Source organism: Hyla sarda, chromosome 2 (assembly GCF_029499605.1).
Source record: "Hyla sarda isolate aHylSar1 chromosome 2, aHylSar1.hap1, whole genome shotgun sequence".
NCBI classification, from domain to species: Eukaryota; Metazoa; Chordata; class Amphibia; order Anura; family Hylidae; genus Hyla; species Hyla sarda.
The window spans coordinates 407,177,438-407,199,133 of record NC_079190.1 but is presented as its reverse complement, the minus strand read 5'-3'; the positions used below and the strand labels follow the sequence as shown (position 1 = coordinate 407,199,133).

The following is a 21,696-nucleotide window of genomic DNA, read 5'->3' as shown; positions in this document are numbered from 1 at the left end:
TGTCATGACCATGCCAATACACCTTTAAGATCCGCTGGACTTCTGGGCAGCCAAACTTGATTTGTGGCCGCAACTAGCAGAGTTTGGCCTGGAAAAGCTGTCCTGCACAGCCAGTAGTGTGCCATCAGAGCAGGTGTTTAGTGGGGCCATAGTACCCCAAGGAGAACTCATCTGTCCAGTAAAAATGTGGAGAGACTGACCTTTGTGAAGATGAATCAGGCATTGATCAGCCAGGATTTCCACCCACCAATGCCTGATGCATCAGAGTAGTTTGACCATGGTGCCACACCAACACTTCACAAAAATGGATAGTGCTAAACATATTTAATGCGCTGTTCCCCAGTTACAGACATTCCTTCGCATCAGACCACAAATATTGAGGATATGCATTACGTAAAACGTAAAATATATGGACCCCAATAATTTTTTTTTAAAATCAAATAAAAGGAAAGATGTGCAAAAAACACCACGTGCCACCTACACCACCAAGTAATGATGATGTGATCAAAGACCTCTAAAAAGGTGGAAGGGAACAACGTATGGTCCATTGTAACCGGTGGAAGTAAAAACTTCCCCTGTAAGGCCCTACTCCCGCATCATTAAAGGGGTTCTCCGGTGCTTAAACATCTTTTCTCCTATCCAAAGGATATGGGATAATTTGCCTTGGCAAACAGAGTCACACATGGGAGGAACTGTTAAAAGTCAATCATAAAGAAATTCAATCATGGCTCACTCCACGAAAACTGGAAATGGGTACCATGGTGACCGACAATGGGAAGAACATCTTGTCTGTGCTGCAACAAGGAAGCCTGAGCCATCTGGTTGTTAAGCGGTTCCTGAAGTGTTCCCGCCCATCTGCAAGACATCCTAACGATGAGAAAGAAACTTTGCATGCAGTTCAGCCACTCGTGCACTGCAAAGCACACCCTCCTTGAGCTGCAGCGTCAGAACGGCATCCCCCAACATAGTCTGATTTGCGACCTTTCCACACATTGGAATTCCACCATCCATATTTTGGACCGACTATCCGAACAGAGAAAAGCCATCATGGATTTCTTGATGACCCAAGCAGATAGGGGGACTCCCCTATGTAACTTCAATGTCAACCAGTGGCAGCTCATATGTGACACCTGCTGTTTGCTCAGGCCCTTTGAGGAAGCCACATTATTAGTCAGTCGCCAGGACTATGGATGAACAACATCATTCTACTGCTTCATTTACTTCAACACATGTTGGAAATGATTACTGGTCAGGGCACTGGAGACATGGCGCCTACATGTCATGACCATGCCAATACACCTTGAAGATCCGCTGGACTTCTGGGCAGCCAAACTTGATTTGTGGCTGCAACTAGCAGAGTTTGGCCTGGAAAAGCTGTCCTGCCCAGCCAGTAGTTTTTTTTTTTTTAAATCAAATAAAATGAAAGATGTGCAAAAAACACCACGTGCCATCTACACCACCAAGTATTGATGATGTGATCAAAGACCTCTAAAAAGGTGGAAGGGAACAACGTATGGTCCATTGTAACCGGTGGAAGTAAAAACTTCCCCTGTAAGGCCCTACTCCCGCATCATTAAAGGGGTTCTCCGGTGCTTATACATCTTTTCTCCTATCCAAAGGATAGGGGATAATTTGCCTGATCGTGGGAGTCCTGCCGCTGGGGACCCCCGGGATCATGCACGAGGCACCCCGTTTGTATTCAGTCCCCGGAGTGTGTCCGCTCCGGGACTGATTACAGGCGACCACCGGGCCGGCGGCGTGTGATGTCACGCCTCCGCCCCCGTGTGATGTTACGCTCCGCCTCTCAATGCAAGCCTACGGGAGGGGGCGTGAGAGCTATCAGGCATGTTATCTTTTGGATAGGGGAAAAGATGTGTCAGCACCGGAGAACCCCTTTAATTCCGTTCTTGGCAAGTGTTACTCGCCCTAAAAAGAGTAGCCCCACACAGGAACCTCTCCCTATTTCCCCCTACAAACACTGCCATTTCCCAGGGTTTTTAGGTGGAAATAGAGAGTTTCCTGTGTGGGGCTGCCCTTTTTAGGGTGAGTAACAATTGCGAAAGTAGGGCCTTACAGGGGAAGTTTTTACCCTCACCTGCTACAATGGACAATATGTTGTTCCCTTTCACCTTTTCGAGAAAAGTTTTACTCGTCTTGAAAAGTGCAGCCCCATACAGGAACCAATCCATATTTCACCCTAAAAACCCTAGGAAATGGCAGTGTTTGTAGGTGAAAATAGGGAGAGGTTCCTGTGTGGGACCGCCCTTTTTAATGCGAGAGTAGGGCATTACAGGGGAAGTTTTTACCTCCACCAAGGGTTACAAGGGACCATACATTTTTCCCATTCACCTTTTAGAGGTCTTTGCATCACCTCAATACTTGGTGGTGTAGGTGGCACATGGTGTTTTTTGCACACCTTTCCTTTTGCTTGATTTAAAAAAAAGTTTTGGGTCCATATATTTTATCCTTAGCATATTATTAAAAGTTAAGTTTTACGTAATGCATATCCTCAATACTTACTTGTGCACACTAACAAAAGAGACTTTCTTCTGCCTACCTGCCACAGCTACTATTCTGATCCTGCCACCCGCCTGATGCCACACATCTGATACCAAGTTCTCCTTTTTTCACCCACCTTCGTCACCGGGTACTGGTATGGCCACCCACCGCATCCCTCTGTCACCGGGTCACTTTCAGGACTCCTGATGCTGCTGCTTCCACCTCCAGGCTGTCTCATTCTGCCACCATATGTTCTCCTCATGCTGATGCCAGCTCCAGGCTGTCTCATTCTGCAACCATATGTTCTTCACATGCTGATGCCAACTCCAAGCTGTCTCATACTGCCACCATATGTTCTCCTCATGCTGATGCCAGCTCCAAGCTGTCTCATACTGCCACCATATGTCATCCTCATGTTGCTGCCGACTGCAGGCTGTGTTATTAAGCCACTTTATGGTCCCCTCATGCTGCCACCAACTCCAGGTTGTGTCATTCAGCCACTATATGTTCTCCCCATGCTGCTGCCAACTCCAGGCTGTGTCATTAAGCCACTATATGGTAACCTCATGCTGCTGCCAACTACAGGCTGTCATTCAACCACTATATGTCTTACTCATGCTGCTGCCAACTCCAGGCTGTGTCATTAAGCCACTATGTGGTCACCTCATGCTGCCGCAAACTCTAGGCTGTGTCATTCAGCCACTATGTGGTCTCCTCATGCTGCCGCCAACTCCAGGCTGTGTCATTCAGCTACTACATATAGTGGCTGAATTTGTTTGGAAAATTCTCCTCATGCTGCTGCCACCTCCATGCTGTGTCATTCAGCCACTATATGGTCTCCTCATACTGATGCCACCTCCAAGCTCTGTCATTGGGCCGCTCTGTGACAGTGATTCTAATAGCAATGCCTCTGATCTGCATGTCATACTGAATAACAGTATTATTTCACTAACCCAGCACATACCCTATGCGTGTTACAACAGGGCAAAGTGTTCGACACCCTTATTGAGGCTCTTTGTAGGCCATAAATAGCCATTTTTAATAGAGATTTGCCACAAATAAATTCGGACTGAAACCATTTTTTGGGGAAAATTTGGCGAATCGGCAGAATCAAATTTTTTAATGCAGCAACTGGAGAGTTAAAAAACTCCCATGCAAAAGCACTCTTTAAAGTATAAGTCCCAAGTTTCAGGCCCACACGATCTTCTGCTCCAGTGTGGGTAGATGTAGGCCATGCTTTTCAGTACACTTGCCAAGGCAACCATGCCACACAGTGAAGTTTTGTGCATGAACCCTTTTCTGATGTATGTGACTCCTTGGCCACTTTAGCGCTTAGAGCGGTCTGTGTCTCCACACGCTGAAGCTGAAGATCAATTGGGCTTGAAACTTGGAACTTGCACTTTAACAAAGCACTGCTGCTCTCTTTTTCACTCCTCACCTTTGTATAAAAGTTATCTGAAATAACAATGTGATGTATATACAAATATTAATAAAAATGTAGATGGAAAAATTCTACTGACCTGGGGTGATGTTTGGGCAGGGAACAGTGAAGCCCTTACTCACCACAGCCACTGTCCCTACCTATTGCCTATCCACCCTAAGTAATGGATCGACAACCACAATGACAAACCTTCCCTGCTAAGTGTGGGGGCATTGTTGTCAAAATAATAAACTGCAAAAACAGTAGATGTCTGGAAACCGCTGGAGGCCCACAAACTAACAGAGATACACTAAGACACACACAAGGTCAAATCAATGTCAGTCTAACCGAGGTCGGTACCAGGAAATAGCGGAGTACAGGAACGCAAAGCAAGAGAAGAGTCAAGGGTAAAGCCAAAGATCAATAAATAAGCAGGTATCCAATAAGCAGAAGGTATCAGCTAACGTATAACCTTTCACAGACAATGAACTGAACTCTGCTCCTAGCTTATATAGGCAGGTGATCAGGGATGCACCTTCCTGATAGTTAGGAGAGCTGAGAACCACACCCAGACGACACAAGTTTCTCCACTGTATTCACAGAGGAAATTGAAATGCAGGGTGAAATACAGCGAGATAAGGTAAACTACCCAGTACAGGCCACCTGTCTAACCCATGAATAAGTACAGTGCCACAAACAAAAAATCTAAATAGGCAAATCACCACGTCCAGATGGCATTCACCCCCATGTTCTAAAGGAATTAAGTAATGTAATGGACAGACCCATATTTTTCATATTCAAAGACTCTATAAAGACATGGAAGGTTCCCCAGGACTGGTGCATAGCAAATGTGGTGCCAATATTTAAAAAGGAGTCAAATGATGACCCCGGGAATTATAGATCTATTAGTTTAACCTCCGTTGTATGTAAATTGTTTGAGGGTTTTTTAAGAGATGCTATTTTGCAGAATCTTGATAAAAATAAATGTATGATTCCATATTGGCATGGGTTTATGAGGGATCGGTCATGTCAAGCTAACCTGATCAGCTTTTATGAGGAGGTGAGCTCCAGACTGGACATTGGGGAATTGCTGGATGTCGTATATTTTGATTTTTCCAAAGCATTTGATACGGTGCCACATAAAAGATTGGTACATAAAATGAGAAGGATTGGGCTGGGGAGAATGTGTGTAAGTGGGTAAGTAACTGGCTCAGTGATAGGAAACAGAGGGTGTTTATTAATGGTACTTATTCTGATTGGTTAACTGTTACTAGTAAGGTACCACAGGGGTCAGTCTTGGGTCCTATTCTATTTTATATATTCACTAATGACCTTGTAGAGGGGTTAAAAAGTAAAGTAGCAATCTTTGCAGATGATACTCAACTCTGTAAAGCGGTAAACACTATAGAGGACAGTGCACTATTACAAATGGATCTGAATAGGTTGGAGGTTTGGGCTGGGAAGTGGCTGATGAGGTTCAACACTGATAAATGTAAGGTCATGCACATGGGGAAGAAAAATCCGGGCTGGGATTATGTATTAAATGGGAACACACTTGGGAAGACTGACATGGAAAAGGACTTAGGAGTCTTAGTTAACAGTAAATTTAGCTGTAGTAAATAAAATCAAATAAAATCATGTGGTGCATCAATAGGGGCATAGATGCCCACGACATGGCAATAATTCTACCACTGTACAAATCACTAGTCAGACCACACATAGAATACTGTGTACAGTACTGGGCACCAGTGTACAAGAAAGATATAGTATAGCAGGAGAGGAATCAAAGACGGGCAACCAGAGTAATACGGGGAATGGGAGGACTGCAGTACCCATAAAGATTATCAGAATTGGGGTTATTTAGTATAGAAAAAAGAAGGCTTAGGAGCGACCTAATTACTATGTATAAATAAATCAGGGGACCGTACAGAGATTTCTCCCATGATCTACTTATACCCAGGACTGTATTCATAACAAGGGGGAATCCCCTATGTCTTGAGGAAAGAAGGCTTCTACACCAGCACAGATGGGGGTTCTTTACTGTAAGAGCAGTGAGACTGTGGAACTCTCTGCCAGAGGAGGTGGTCATGTGAACTCTGTAAAAAAGACTTCAAAAGAGGTCTGAATCCATTTTTGAGAGTGATAACATCGCTGGTTACTAGATTTATAGGGACAGAACGTTGATCCAGGTATCTACTCTGCGGCCATATTTGGAGTCGGGAAGGAATTTTTACCTTTAGTATGAGGATTTTTTTTTTGCCTTCCTCTTCATCAACTAAGTAAGGACTCATTAGGGATATAGATTGAACTTGGTGGACCCTGGTCTTTTTTCAACCTTATGAACTAGGTGAGCTCCATGCAGCTCCAGCCCAACTAGAGTCATTTAACTCTTCATGTTCGTCCAGAGCCAGACGTTACACCTGTCTTATAAAAATATTATAAATATTTTTCTATTACCTCCAAGATCATAGACTGTGTGGAATGCAGAGAGGTCAAACGCTTGGATAATGTATTTTCCACAAATATTCCATATTGAGTCCATAAAACGAATAAAAGTCAACATTTCCTCTTCTGATCTGATGTGGTACAATCACAAACATATTGGTTACAAAAAAATTCTAAAAACAGGAAGATAATTTCATACCTCTAATTTGAAACAGAAAATAGGTACATAGGGCAAATTACAAAGCTCAGTTGACATTTTCTTCCTCTCACTCAACATCAAAGGGAATGTACCATGCATTTATTCTGTTCTTGCTTTTTTTTAGATAAAGATATAGATAAGATATTTTTTAGAAAATGTTTCAAATTTTTTGCATATTTTGACATTTGTATTTTTTTTTTATTCAACAAGAAATATGAAAATATAAATATTTTCATCTTCCCCATTCTTGACCAATAGAGGGAATTAACATGAGAATGTAGAGAAGAAAAGAAACCTGTAATTTGGGTGCTGCAAATGTAGTATTTCCCCTCTACCTGCTGGTGACCTGACAAACACAACCCGTCCACCTTTACTGCCAAGAGAGTGTACTGCTCAGAGTCACTGTGCAATGGTGAGGAGGAAACGGGACAGTAGAGTACAACCTTAAAGGAGTTCTGTAGTGAAAAATTACTTATCCCCTATCCAAAGGGGACTGCCGAAGCCCTATTCAGGAGATTGCTCGGACCACCCAAGATCTATAACTTATTCCCTATCCTTTGAAGTTGTTCTCTGTGAGAATTCCTCAATGCCGATACAAGTGCCAAGGTGATTGATGGGCTGCAGGTCACAGCTGAGCTCCAGAGTTATGGCCTCTGTTGGGAGCTGTGTATGTTACTTAGCACAAGCAGATAACAGCCCCAGTGTAGCAGATAAGATGGGATTTGTCTATTATCTGCTACGTGCTGTGTCTGTCATAAAGCATGTGTCTGTTGTATAGTAAAACATTACATAGATAATATTTCAACTTACAACTCCCATTTAAACATATATTTGTAAATAAATAAATCAGCAATTAAACATAAACTATTTAAAAAACATTTTGAGAAAAGAGTCCACTAATCACCTTGTTAGTAAAAAACATAAAACATTATTAGCAAAATTATACAAAAAAAACGGTTTAAAACAGCACACAGTTTCTGGACCAGTAGTCTCCAAAGGAGAATATGAGCGTAACGGAGGAACATTAATCCACTGCTAAAGTGCACTTAAAAGATTTGTGTCACAGGGCAGTGATCACCTACATTTCTTACTAGAGAACAATGTTAGATTCTTACTATAGAACAATCGAGAACAAGTATCACCTACATTTCTTACCTAGAAAACAATGCCATATGGCATAGCAATATCATTAGATAGTTTTTATGCCTCTCAAAATGACCCTATCACAGGTGGGCATACCATTAATTGTTCACCCTGCTATTCACCATTAAACTTTGGTATGGCTGCTAGTAATCTCTAACCCCTACATGAATAGTACATTCTTAAGGGCCTTAATACCTATGCCTGCCTCCCTCCCTCCGAAGGGGCACAGTTTGATGGGTTTTTTTTTTTACTAACAGGGAAATTAGTGAACTCTTTTCTCGGTATCAATAATTTGTTTGAGTTCCAGTTGTAACTTTTTATTCAGTCATGGTATTGATAGACACTATGTAGTCATTATGACAGAATAAATATATAAATGGTATAAAAATGGTATGAAATGTTTAAGAAAAAAGTTAGAGTACCAGTCACCAAATAAAACTTTTAATTTAGTGTTCCTTGTGAAATTAGCAGACACTTGCCCATTCACTTGCTTTTAAAATTATCAACATAAATATGTTTAAAATGTAATAGAAAAAAATGGCCACTAGGTGGCTCTGTTCTGTTTCCTGCCACAATGAATGCAGTGAGTTTGGTCTCCTCCCGGCCTGGCAGGAGACAAAAGTCAGGAAGTGCTTTCTGCACTGAGCTTGATTGACATGTCTCACTGAAACATGAACAGAGCCTCACTGAAAGCTGCACAGAGCTTGAGGTCTTCTATTCATTCCAGCACTACCACGATGTGAGGGTGGAAGTGATCCCCTAGATCACAGACTCATATGAGGGCTTTTTTTGCATGATCAATTTGTAATGACAAAATATTTTTAGCGTGTGGAAATTGGAAACCGCAATTTAGCTAATTTTGTAGGCTTCCGTAATTCACGCTGTACATTTTACAGTAAAAATTATTTTATTTAATGTTTTCTTTATTCTGTGGGTCAATACGATTAAAACGATACCCATAGTTACGTGTTTTTCTATTATTGTACTGCCTAAAGGGGTTATCTAGAAATCGAAAAACAGAGATAACTTCTTTCAAAAATGGCCCCGTGTCTGTCTCCAGGTTGGGTGTGGTATTTCAACTTGGCTCCATTCACTTCAATAGAACTGAGCAGCAGAAGCACACCGAACCTGGAGACAAACAGGGAACGTTTTTTGAAAGAAACTGGCTCTGTTTTTTGATTCCTTAACCTCTAAAAAAAAAAAAATATATATATATATATTATTTTGACCACCTCTAACTTAATAATTTTTCAACATTCAGGGCTGTATGTGGGCAAATATTTTGAGTCGTGATCTGTAGTTTTTATTGGTACCCCATATTAGTACCGCTTATATGTAACTTTTTAATTGTATATCGCACAACAAAGAAAGAAAGCGGAGCACTCACTGTTCCCGCTAAAGGCCTGACGAAGTGCTCAGGGGCGTGACACGGTCTGTGGCCTGACATCTGAACTCCCACCAGATCCACCTGCTGCCTCCCTGTTTGGACCGATGTGGTCTATGTATTAGAAGTCCTTGTCTGCCTGCAACGGGAACGGTGAGCGCTCCTTTCTTTGTTGTGTGATATAGATGCTGTGTTTTTTTTGGGCGTGTAGCGCCACCTGCCATCTGGACACCTGGGTCCGTAATCTTGTGCAGTTCTCAGTATAATTGATTTGTGTTGTGGTGGTGCCGGCAATTTTCTCTTGGGGGATCAGCAACTTTTTAATTGCTTTTTATAAACATTTTTTGGAATGTGGAACAAAAAAGAAACAATTTTGATCTTTTTTTCCTTACATCACTGCCGGCTGTCTCCCACACAGAGAGGAAAGAAGAGGAGAAGAACAGGCACTGTTATGTATATAATATTCTATACTTTTTAGAATAACAGTGCCCGTTCTTCTCCTCTTCTTTTCTCTCTGTGCGGGAGATGCAGTGGGTTCTTTTGCATTTCACAAGAGACAGAGAGCTTGTTTACTCTCTGCCTCCAGTATTGCCCAGGCGCATGGAGGCATCAGACAGAGCGAGTGAGCTCGCTCTGTAAGGTAACATCAGATGGCACTCACATAAGAAAAGTAAGGGGCACATGCTCTGGGACCTGGGTGTTAATCACACAGCAGTCCCAGCGCTGGTGTACAGGGGATAGGCGTGGCCGCCGTAGGGAATAGCGAACCCCAGGCCGCTCCTATCCGACTGTCGGTGGCTGCAAGTTAATACGTTTTTTTGAGATAATAAAAGCTGTAATAAGAACGATATGGATGATACATATTCTACACATCATACACAGACTATGATTAGATTATATGCTCCAAATCTCATGATAGTTATGCCTTTAACATCCCTTAAGTGACCAATTTCAGAGTGACCTTTGGTACCAACAACTGATCATGAGTATAGGCTGCAGATCAGTACTTACCCTGTACGTTGGGAAGGGTTTAATGAATTGTTTATATATTTATTGTTATTGTAATAGTGGTGGGGCAGGGATTGTAGGCATCTTCTTTAAAAGCTTCTGATATATTTAAACTTGTCACAAATTTTTGTCTACATTTTATAATGTTACAACAGGATATTTACATAGCGGAACCAAGGGGGGAATTCATTATTGTAGCATTTTTGTACACCTTTTATTGTGTGCTTGTAATGTGTAGGTGCACCACATTTATTAAAAGGTCACGGAGAAATTAATACATTTTGTGCAGGTACACATTTCTAGGATTTTCTCTGGTTTATTCACTGCAAAAAATTTTGCAACGTTTTTCTCCTTTCTTCACGTACACCATAAAGCTAAGCCTGGTGTATTTTTTCAACTTTTTGGAGGTGTTTGTTAACGAATTTATGACTTTTTATTTTTATATAAAAAGTTACAGTTGATAAATTCATTACCCCTGCACAAGACAAACCTTAACAGCTGGTCTGTTCACAGTTTTGAAAAAAAGGTGTACACCAAAAAGCTGCAAAAATATATACACAAATATACACACAAAAACAGCTCTAAAGACAATAAATGCCCCCCATAGTTCTTTTAGTTAGGCATATAAAATAACCTTATATTTGTATTGAATAGTAATTATTGGAACAGAGACTGCTAGCTGTGTAGTTTTACTGTAAAAAATCTGCGTTAGTTTCCAAGGCTAATCCACACTTCTATTGACTTTAAAGGGGTTATCCAGGAAAAAAACTAACGTTTTTTTTATATATATCAACTTGCTCCAGAAAGTTAAACAGATTTTTATACTACTTCTATTAAAAAGTCTTAATTCTTTCAGTATTTATGAGCTGCTGAAGTTGAGTTGTTCTTTTCTGTTTAAGTGCTCTCTGATGACAAGTGTCTCAGGAACTGTCCAGAGTAGAAGCAAATCCCCATAGCAAACCTATTCTACTTTATGCAGTTCCCGAGACAAGCAGAGATGTTGCCAGACAGAAAAGAACAACTCGACTTCAGAAGTGATAATTATTGGAAGGATTAAGATTTTTTAATAGAAGTCATTTATAAATCTGTTTAACTTTCTGGAGCCAGTTTATATATATCATTTTTTTTTTCTGGAATACCCCTTTAATGGGTGTCAGGGACCTGCACACAAAATAAGTGGCATATCATGGGCTTCAGGCCCACTCCACCCTTCTTGCACTTCCCATGGCTCAGGTAAGGCCTTGGTGGAGCATTGCACACAAATTAGGATAATGCCCCTGTGCCAAAGCTATGTACACAATTTACCTGTAAACACCATCAAATACTTCTTTTGAAGATATCCCAAAAGTCCTTTCATACTGATGTTTTCCTTCTCTGAAATACATAAAGGAACATCATTTAGTTAGAATTATACGGGTATAGTAGATTGCTCCTTTCTTTTTTCAGAGGCAACTCAGTAATTTTTCCTCTGGACAGGTTTTGATAAATCTCCTCCATAGTTTCCAGACATTTCATTACTTTTTGCTTATTTTTTTTATGTCCATTTATCTGGCATCTCCATTCACGTACATACAACAACACAATTGCCACTGAGGGGGAAAGTTAGGTTTTAGTAATGTACAGTTAATTGGGAAAGTCTTCAGACCCTTTAACTTTTTCACATTTTGTTATGTTGGGACCATATGCCAAAATCAACAAAATTCAAGATTTCTGTACTCAATACTGTATACCATAATAGATACATCAGATCAGAGAATCTTGTTTCTTACAGTCTGAGAGTCCTTTAGGCTAAGTTTCTACTTGGTTTTTTTGTGGCCCAAAAAACACCAGAAAAAAATGCCAGAAAAAAACACCACAACATTTTCCTGTGTTTGGCATTTTTTTTTCTTGCGTTTTTTGCCTTTTAGTGGAAATAGCATTTTTGGCCCCTTTGCCGTTTTTTGAAAATGTGTTGGGTATCAAAAATAAATAAAATGCAGAATGCAGTAGTGATGGAAAAAAATGTATTTAACGAAATTCATAATTTTTTCCATCACTACTGTATCTTTTTTTTTTTTTTTTTATGCTACCCTACGAATTTTATTTAAAAAAGTCCAAAAAAAATCACTAAAGTAAAAAGAAAAGAGTAAAAACCGCTTGCAAAAACGCCAAAGTTAAAACCCACATGCTGTTTTTCTTGGCATTTTTTTTTACTCCCATAGACTTCTTTGGGACAAAAACACCACAATTTCAGGAGAAAATGCTGTAACTTTGCAAAACCGCCAAGGAACTGAAAAATGCCAAAAAAGAGTGAAAAAACGCCAAACTGAAAAAGCACAAAAAACACAAAGTAGAAAAAGAATTTTGCGATTTCTCATTGATTTATAGCTAACATCTGGCCGCAGAGCTTTTCCAATGAAAAAACGCCATGGGGCTGTTTTGGCGTTTTTTGGGAGAAAGATGCACACAAAAAAACTAGTAGAAACTTAGCCTAAGATGATTTGTTGCAAACATCAGACAGGCTATTGTATTGTATATGATTGCCTGTCCAAAATAAGGCCAGTTATTGATAACTCCACCTCCAAATTTGCATAAGCCTATATCCCTCAAAAGTATGTCTCTGGGTGTGTGACCAAGCAGTAGGTGTAAGTGAACATGTGCTTAGGAGCTCCACTGCTTCTTCTACCTAAATATCCAAACCCTGTCAGTGTGCCAACATTTCTTTGGACCCTTTGCCTTCTGTAACCCTGCTGGAGTCCTCTGAAGTGTGTTCGGCAGCTTCTTACATGCTCGCAATGTGTATACCGGAGATCTGATATGCAGTGCAAGGCACTGTATTAGTAGCAGAGTACATAATGGGCAGGGTTAAAGAACTCCTCACACAAGAGTTAGAGACTATGCAATTTACCGCTACATAGATGACGAGCGGCAAAATACAAAATTAACTCTTTGTCACCGCAAGGGCTCAATGAGGTATCGGAAACCATTCTCATTTAAACCAATTATTTTATTGGTTAATTAATATTTATGATTACTGTAAAATATATGTTATGCCATTTTAATCTGTTTCCACTTTCACTGTGACCAATTATCTAGTGCATCATTGCCCCTTTTGTTTACTAATAATTTTCTAATATGCATTATTTTTTTATTACAAGAGATTGAATTTAGATCATAGTTTAGTGATACTTACCCTTAGCTCATATTGTTATCCAGTGCCACCCTGTCATTTCTACAAATGATAAACGGCATAGTCCACATTTCTATACTTATTTTCATTTTTTTGCTGGACAATATTTTAGCCCCGCCCATTTAGAACTCCGCTAATGCTATAGCGCTTAGCGCTGCATATCTGAACAGACAAGAGATCGAGTTCACAGCATAGCTTAGGCTTCTTTCACACTGCTGTTGGGAGCCGGGGAGAATAGCAGGAGAAGAAAATACAGCTTGTGCCATCTTTTTCTGCCTGAAGGCCCTCTTAATAGTGTAAGCGAGCCCTCGGGATCCATTGTGCCCCATCATGCGAACAACTGTTACACACAAAAAAAATAAAAAATGGGAAGCAATGGTAGTGGGAAAGGGGCCTAAGTTATATTAACCCCTAGATTAGATTGTTTTTCAGTGGTATTATTAATCTTTCTATACGCCACCCCGTCATCTCTGTAAGCGGTAAACGGCATAACTCTTGTGTGATGAGTTTTTAAGCCCTGCCCATTTTGTACTCCGATGCTAATACAATGCTTTGCCCTACATATCTGATCTCCTGTATACTCCTTTAAGTCCCGTTGTCTCCCGTCTGCTGCATCCTCCATCATAGAGCGCAGAAAATAGCCGTGCTTGATACGGCGATTGTCTATATCGCTATATTAACCCCTTAAAGACGCAGGGTTTTTCAGTTTTTGCACTTTCATTTTTTCCTCCTTACCTTTTAAAAATCATAACCCTTTCAATTTTCTACCTAAAAATCCATTTTATGGCTTATTCTTTGCGCCACCAATTCTACTTTGCAGTGACATTAGACATTTTACCCAAAAATTAATGGCAAAACGGAAAAAAATAATAATTGTGCGACAAAATTGAAGAAAAAATGCAATTCTGTAACTTTTGGGGGCTTCCGTTTCTACGCAGTGCATATTTTGGAAAAATGACACCTTATCATTATTCATTAGGTCCTATATACCTACTTATATAGGTTTCATTTTGTCGTACTTCTGTAAAAAATCATAACTACATGCAGGAAAATGTATATGTTTTAAAATGTCCTCTTCTGACCCCTATAACTTTTTTATTTTTCCCCGAACAGGGCAGTATTAGGGCTAATTTTTTGTACCGTGATCTGAAGTTTTTATTGGTACCATTTTTGTTTTGATTGGACTTTTTTTTACATTTTTGTTCATTTTTTAATGGTATAAAAAGTGACCAAAAATACACTTTTTTGGATTTTGGATTTTTTTTACGTGTACGCCATTGACCGTGCGGTTTAATTAAAAATATATTTTTATAGTTCGGACATTTATGCACGCGGCGATACCACATATGTTTATTTTTATTTACACTGTTTTATTTTTTTTTAATGGGAAAAGGGGGGTGATTCAAACTTTTATTAGGGAAGGGGTTAAATGACCTTTATTAACACTTTTTTTAACTTTTTCAGTGTTATCGGCGCTTGACTGCTCCTGCCTGAATCTCAGGCACGGAGCAGTCATTCGCCGATCGGACACCAAGGAGGCAGGTAAGGGCCCTCCCGGTGTCCTGTAAGCTGTTCGGGATGCCGCGATTTCACCGCGGCGGTCCCGAACAGCCCGACTGAGCAGCCGGGATACTTTCACTTCAGACGCGGCAGTCAGCTTTGTTTGCCACGTCTGAAGGGTTAATACAGGGCATCACCATGATCGGTGATGTCCTGTATTAGCCGCCGGTCCCGGCCGTTGATAGCCGCCGGGACCGACCCGACATGTCGCGCATATCGCGGGAGCCGGCGGAGGACATAAATATACGTACTTCCTCGTTAAGGGGTTAATACATCAGCGGCGCTTCTAATTTTATTTATATTTTGTTTGTTATTATATTTAGGATTGGTTTTTAATCTATCTGATACCTTATATATGATTTTAATCATTCAGTGTACATCTATGTACTAAACTGTCATTTTGTATGATCTTTGTGAATTGTTTAATTGACGTTACCTTTTAGATTACCTATCACATCTTAATCCTTCCAGTAGTTATCAGCTGCTGAAATTGAGTTGTTATTTTCTGTCTGACAACAGTGCTCTCTGCTGACACCTCTGCTTGTCTCAGGAACTGTTCGAAGCAAGACAAGCAGAGGTGTCAGCAGAGAGCACTGTTGTCAGACAGAAAAGAACAACTCAACTTCATCAGCTGATAACTACTGGAAAGATTAAAAAACTATAATAGAAGTAATTTACAAATTTGTGTAACTTTCTGGAGCCAGTTGATATAAAGACAAAAGTATTTTCCTTGAATACTCCTTTAAATCTCTCAGTTTGTATCATGCATTGTCCTGACGAAGGGTCTATTCCATGCCGGAAACGTGTTGAATGTGCTATAAATTAAACATGATTTTATTATTCCTTAAGAGCTTAGTCTCTTTTATTCTCATGGTCCAGCACTGCAAAGAAAATCTAGAAAATCTATTTTTATTCCTATTTAAACCATAAATCAGTCATTTAGGCCTTAAATGTGCACTGTGCCCTCTCCCTCCTGAGGTCTGTGATATTTGAAGTAACATTTCAAGTAAAAACTTTTGTATCAATTTAAAAAAAAACAAAAAAAAAAAACAAAGAAGGACCATACCATCCCTTGCCACCTGCTGCCCAATCTCTGCCTAATAATATCATTGATGAGGATTTTTTATACTCTTCTACTCCCTTTCTCCTCCATTCCCTTCTTATGTATAAGGCAAGAGGAAAACACTGACTGACAGGCGGTCCATTCGGACATGGTCCGAGGGCCCGGCCGGGTAAATGGCCCGCTGCAGCTGCTGAGAATCCAGGACACTTGTCCCGGATCCCCAGTCAGACAAGCGCTAGTTTCTGCTGATGTTTTTTTCTATATAAATATCCCTACTCTGCTCCTGCTCTGCGGAGACAGGCAGCAGCGCTGGGATGAAAGGTATCTCATTGATGGCTCCGCCCCCAGCACCGGAAGAGTATGGAGGCTGAGAGCTGACAGGCCTCCCAGGAACACAGAGCGGCCGTTTCATGTGAGTGATGGATGTCCCTATGTCCTGCCTCTCTCTCCCCTGAGTATAACCTGGGGGTGGGGGGGTGTAAAGTAGCAGCCCAGTGGGGTCACTTTCCCTCCTCCAGTGTCCACAGGTCATCAACACGTCACATTACCAGAACAAGTTTTGGAAAAAATTGTGGTAAAAATGGCGTGGTTTTACCGCAATTTTTCAAAAAACCATTTTTGCCACGATTTTCCCCCCCAAAATTTCTGGTAATATGACCTGTTGGTGACCTGTGGACACTGGAGGAGGGAATGTGATCCCACTGGGGCAACAACATGTGAACACACCGCTTGTTTATTTGTCATTAACCCCTTAATGGTCTATTCACACGTACAGTATTCTGTGCAGATTTGATGCAAAGGATTTTCTGCTGCAGATTTCAGTGTAAACTGAATGACTGAACACAGCTTGAAAAAATCCTGCACATCATCAGTATACTCACACACATCGCAGCCACTCCCCCTGCTCCCTGAGCTAGGCTGAGAGCAGCCCCGATGTGTGTGGGTATACTATGCATGCGTGCGGTGACTCACACATCAAAGCATGTCTGCTCATAGGGGCAGATTGCTTCTATGAGCAGGCACAGATGAAGGTACCCTGTAAGGTCCATTGCCGGCGGATCCGCAGCATAAAATACGCTGTGGATCTGTCCGTGTGAATGAGCCCTAAGGACGCAAGGCGTACATGTAAGCACTGTGCCTGCTCCCACTGTGTTGTATAAATCATTAGCTAGGACCCTCGGCTAATGCCAGACATGACCAATCAGGCTGATGTCCAACATTAAAGGGGTACTCCCGTGGAATTTTTTTTTTTTTTAAATCAACTGGTGCCAGAAAGTTAAACAGATTTGTAAATGAAAAGCAAAAAGAAGCCTATTTGTTGTACTCCCCACAGTCTGTCTCTCCCCTGTCTATTGCATGTGAGTATGCCATGAATAAAGAAGGATCTCACATGAACCAGCATGGTGAGTTGCCGACTTTTCATTCATTCTTCCACCAAGATTTGTAAATGACTTCTATTAAAAAATCTTAATCCTTCCAGTACTTATTAGCTGCTGAATTTCTTTTTGGAACACAGAGCTCTCTGCTGACATCATGGCCACAGTGCTCTCTGCTGACATCTCTGTCCATTTTAAGAACTGTACAGAGTAGGAGAAAATCCCCATAGCAAACATATGCTGCTTTTGAAAGTTCCAAAAATGGACAGAGATGTCAGCAGAGAGCACTGTTGTCATGATGTCAGCAGAGAGCTCTGTGTTCCGAAAAGAAAACCATTTCCTCTGTAGTATTCAGACCATAAAAAGTAATGGAAGGATTAAGATTTTTTTTAATAGAAGTAATTTACAAATCTGTTTAACTTTCTGGCACCAGTTGATTTAAAAAAAAATAAAAAGTTTTCCATGGGAGTACCCCTTTAACCCTTTAGACGCTGCTATCAAAGTTGATGGCAGTGTCTAAAAGCATTAAAACGCATGTGCTATTCAGTTAGGGAAGCTGATCGGGACAACAGCAGCAAAATCACAGAGTCCCAATCAGCTGGGAGGAAGGCTGAAGGGCCCTACCTGGCTCAGTTCCGTCAGATTGGCGCTCCAGGAATATAGGCAGCCTGAATAAATAGAACACCTATAACACTGATCAATGCAGTGCTATAGTAGAGCATTGTTCAGTGTTTGCAAACAAAAGGTTTCATGTGACAGTTCCCTATAGGGACTTAAAATGGTGAGAAAACTTTAATATAGGACTCAGGGCTTTTTCATTTTTGCACTTTGGTTTTTTCTTCCTCATCTTCTAAAAATCTTAACACTTTCAATTTTCCACCTACAGAACTATATGAGGGCTTGTATTTTGTGCCACCAATTTTGCTTTGGAATGACATCAAACATTTTTCCAGTATTGCTGAGTTTTGGTGACTTCATATACCTTCATCTATAATAAGAAAAAAAAGACCAAAGAGCCCAATCTGAACAAGAATGGTACAGATAAAAACTACAGATCACGAGTCCTCATACATCGCCATACACGGAAAAATAAGAGAGTTATAGGGGTAAGAGGATGATTTGAAACATACACATTTTCCTACAAAAAGCTATAATTTTTTTAAAGTAGTTAAATAATACAAACCTATATAAAGTGGGTATCGTTGTAATAATATACTATTATCATAAAGATAATGGCCCAGATTTATCAACCTGTGTGAGAGAAAAAATTGAGTGATTTTTCCACAGCAACCAATCACAGCTCAGCTAACAAACTCTGGTAAAGTGAAAACTGAGCTGTGATTGGTTGCTGTAGGAAAATCACTCCACTTTTTCTCTAACACAGTTGATAAATCTGGGCCAATGTGTCATTTTTGTGTAGTAACAAATCCCTCCAAAACTTGCAAACTGTGCTGTTTTTAAAAGAAAATTCGACCCATAAATATTGTTATTTGCTTTCACCATAAATTTTATGGTAAAATAAGTGATGTAATGACAAACTACCTAGCTAGTTACCTGGATACTTATATACCAGGCTACCTAATTACACACCTACTTACATACCTACCTGGCTACCTACCTACCTGCCCTTTTTACTGTGCAGGAGGGCATTATAACAGTTTGGGGTCTATAGATAGGGAGATTGTGTAGAGGAGGGGAGGGCACTGTAAAAATGCAGAGTGTAACATGTTTGTCTAACATATGTTTTGGCTTGAAGAAGTCGACATGGCGGTCTCATACGAACAGAGGGAAACGAAAAAGGACGACACTGATCAGAAAAAATGTTGATTGTGAGCCCTCAATTGTAACTGTAATCATTTATATGGTATACACATTGTGTGTACAGCTGGTATCTACCACTATTTGAGAACTGTATGGGGGAATACTGGTGTGTGTATAGTGGTTCAATTCAGTACAGTATGTTGGTATTATCCAGTTATTGTGTGGATATATATTTATATATATATATATATATTTACCGTATTTATCGGGGTATACCATGCACCGGCCTACAACACGCACCTGCATTTTACCAAGGATATTTGGGTAAAAAAAGCTTTTTACCCAAATATCCATGGTAAAATGAGGGTGCGTGTGTGTGCGTGTATACCCCGATACACCCCCAGGAAAGGCAGAGGGAGAGAGGCCGTCGCTGCCCGCTTCTCTCCCCCTGCCTTTCCTGGGGTCTAGAGCCCTGCTGCCGGCCCTTCTCTCCCCCTGGCTATCGGTGCCGCTGCCCGTTCTGTCCCCCTGACTTTCGGTGCCGGCGCCCCATTGCCGGCGCCGATAGCCAGGGGGAGAGAAGCGGCGCCGACAGCCAGGGGGAGAGAAGGGGCAGCGGCACCCATTGCCGGCGCCGCTGCCCCATTGCCTCCCCCCATCCCCGGTGGCATAATTACCTGTTGCCGGGGTCGGGTCCACGCTGCTGCAGGCCTCCGGCGTGCGTCCCCTGCGTCGCTGCTATGCGCTGCACGGCGCGGCGCATGATGTCAGTGCGCCGCGCCGTGCATAGCAACGACGCAGGGGACGCACGCCGGAGGCCTGCAGCAGCGCGGACCCGACCCCGGCAACAGGTAATTATGCCACCGGGGATGGGGGGAGGCAACGGGGCAGCGGCGCCGGCAATGGGTGCCGCTGCCCCTTCTCTCCCCCTGGCTATCGGCGCCGCTTCTCTCCCCCTGGCTATCGGCGCCGGCAATAGGGCGCCGGCACCGATAGTCAGGGGGACAGAACGGGCAGCGGCGCCGATAGCCAGGGGGAGAGAAGGGCCGGCAGCAGGGCTCTAGACCCCAGGAAAGGCAGGGGGAGAGAAGCGGGCAGCAACGGCCTCTCTCCCCCTGCCTTTCCTGGGGGTGTATCGGCGTATAACACGCACATAGACTTTAGGCTAAAAATTTTAGCCTAAAAAAGTGTGTGTTATACGCCGATAAATACGGTATATATATATATATTTTACCCCTTAGATAGCCCTCCATATGTGGTACGTAAATCGCTTCATGCTAGGCATGGGATTGGCGCTGCTTGATGGCTGGCACACTCCTGAATTGGATGCAGGGGGTAGACCAGGGGCCATGGGGGCTATATGGCCTCACAGCCTCAGGTCCCCCGGTTACTGCCAGACCTATGCCCTCTTTACACGGGGGGAGGAGTGGTGGTTCTGCATACCAGGGAGGCTCCCAGTCCTGAAATGCTAATAAGTTAATAGATACCCATACCCCTTGTGGGACTAATGCCAATGGAGTCGGCTTTCATAATGTAGAGAGCTTTTTCTTTTATATATATACTATTTTGTTTATTTTGTGTTTTTGTCATTATTTTCATTTCATGTATTATCTTCATCATTATTATTTTTTTATAAAAAATGTTTTTTTTTATTATTTTAGTTTTAATTAATTATTTTCATTTTTATTAATTATATTTTATTTTGCATTTTTCATTTACCTTCTCACACATTGTTAGGTATATTCAGCCATACAGACACAGACACAATACATGTATTCATTCATTGCACATTGGATATTTTTTTCACTTATTTATTTAGTTTTCCTTGCCCACGGCCGCTGCGTTTGTGTGTCAGTGGGCTGGACCCGGGTACTGGGCATCCATGTTAGAAGTGTTCCCGACGGGTGGTCTCCATGGAGACGGCGGTGCTGTCAGCGCCGCCGTTGCCATGGAGACTTTTGGTTGATGGTCACGTGTTAGCTCCTGTGATCGCATGGCGCCCCACGTGACTGGCCAGGCATCCTGGAAACAGGATGTGAACAGATTAGGAGATTTTCTGGCGCAGGCGCATACTCTTTGTATACAAGCCAAACGTGGCGAACGGCATGGCAACAGAGCGGGTAGGCGTTTTCTGTATATGTATATTTAATTAATGTTTATATGCATCAGTGGTGTATTATTAACTATTATTATGATGGAGTTTTGTATATTCAAGCCACATTGCTTTTAAAACTTTCACTGTGACACTGTACACATTATATATGTACCTATGGTACTCTTAAGCACTTTATTTTTTGTAAATTGCACTGTCATTTTATGTATTTTTATCACTGTATTGATTAATTATGTAATTACTGTTTATTATTGAGCTGGGTATATAACCCCAGCCTGTGTGTGGTATCACTATGCTTGAAAAAAGCTCCATTGAGGGGCTGAAACGTCGCACTGTTTGACATGTGGAATAAATAAGTTATTTTTTTGGATATTTGGAGTGCCGCACCATTTTTTGAAGTTATCAATTGGCTGTGATCGAGCCTGAGGAGCTGGCACCCGTCTACTGTGGTATAGTAGTGCTGCATTTTTTTGGACATCTATCTAATGATTGGTTTGCTGGCACACTAGAATGGAGTCTGATTTAGATGAAGTTTTTTCCCATGTCTCTTCATATG

At 41.5% G+C, this 21,696-nt stretch overlaps 1 protein-coding gene across 2 annotated transcripts in view; it reads right to left on the bottom strand.

The window, feature by feature from the left end:
* The window catches only part of LOC130356826 (acetylserotonin O-methyltransferase-like), a 61,445-nt gene that overhangs the window by 18,624 nt on the left and 21,125 nt on the right, over positions 1-21,696 (bottom strand). For both annotated transcript variants that reach the window (XM_056558813.1, XM_056558814.1), the window contains exons 3-4: positions 11,404-11,472; positions 6,377-6,495 (exon numbers count right to left, since the gene is read on the bottom strand). In XM_056558813.1, the coding sequence (XP_056414788.1) occupies positions 6,377-6,495; positions 11,404-11,472 (188 nt within the window). The remainder of the gene's footprint in view (positions 1-6,376; positions 6,496-11,403; positions 11,473-21,696) is intronic.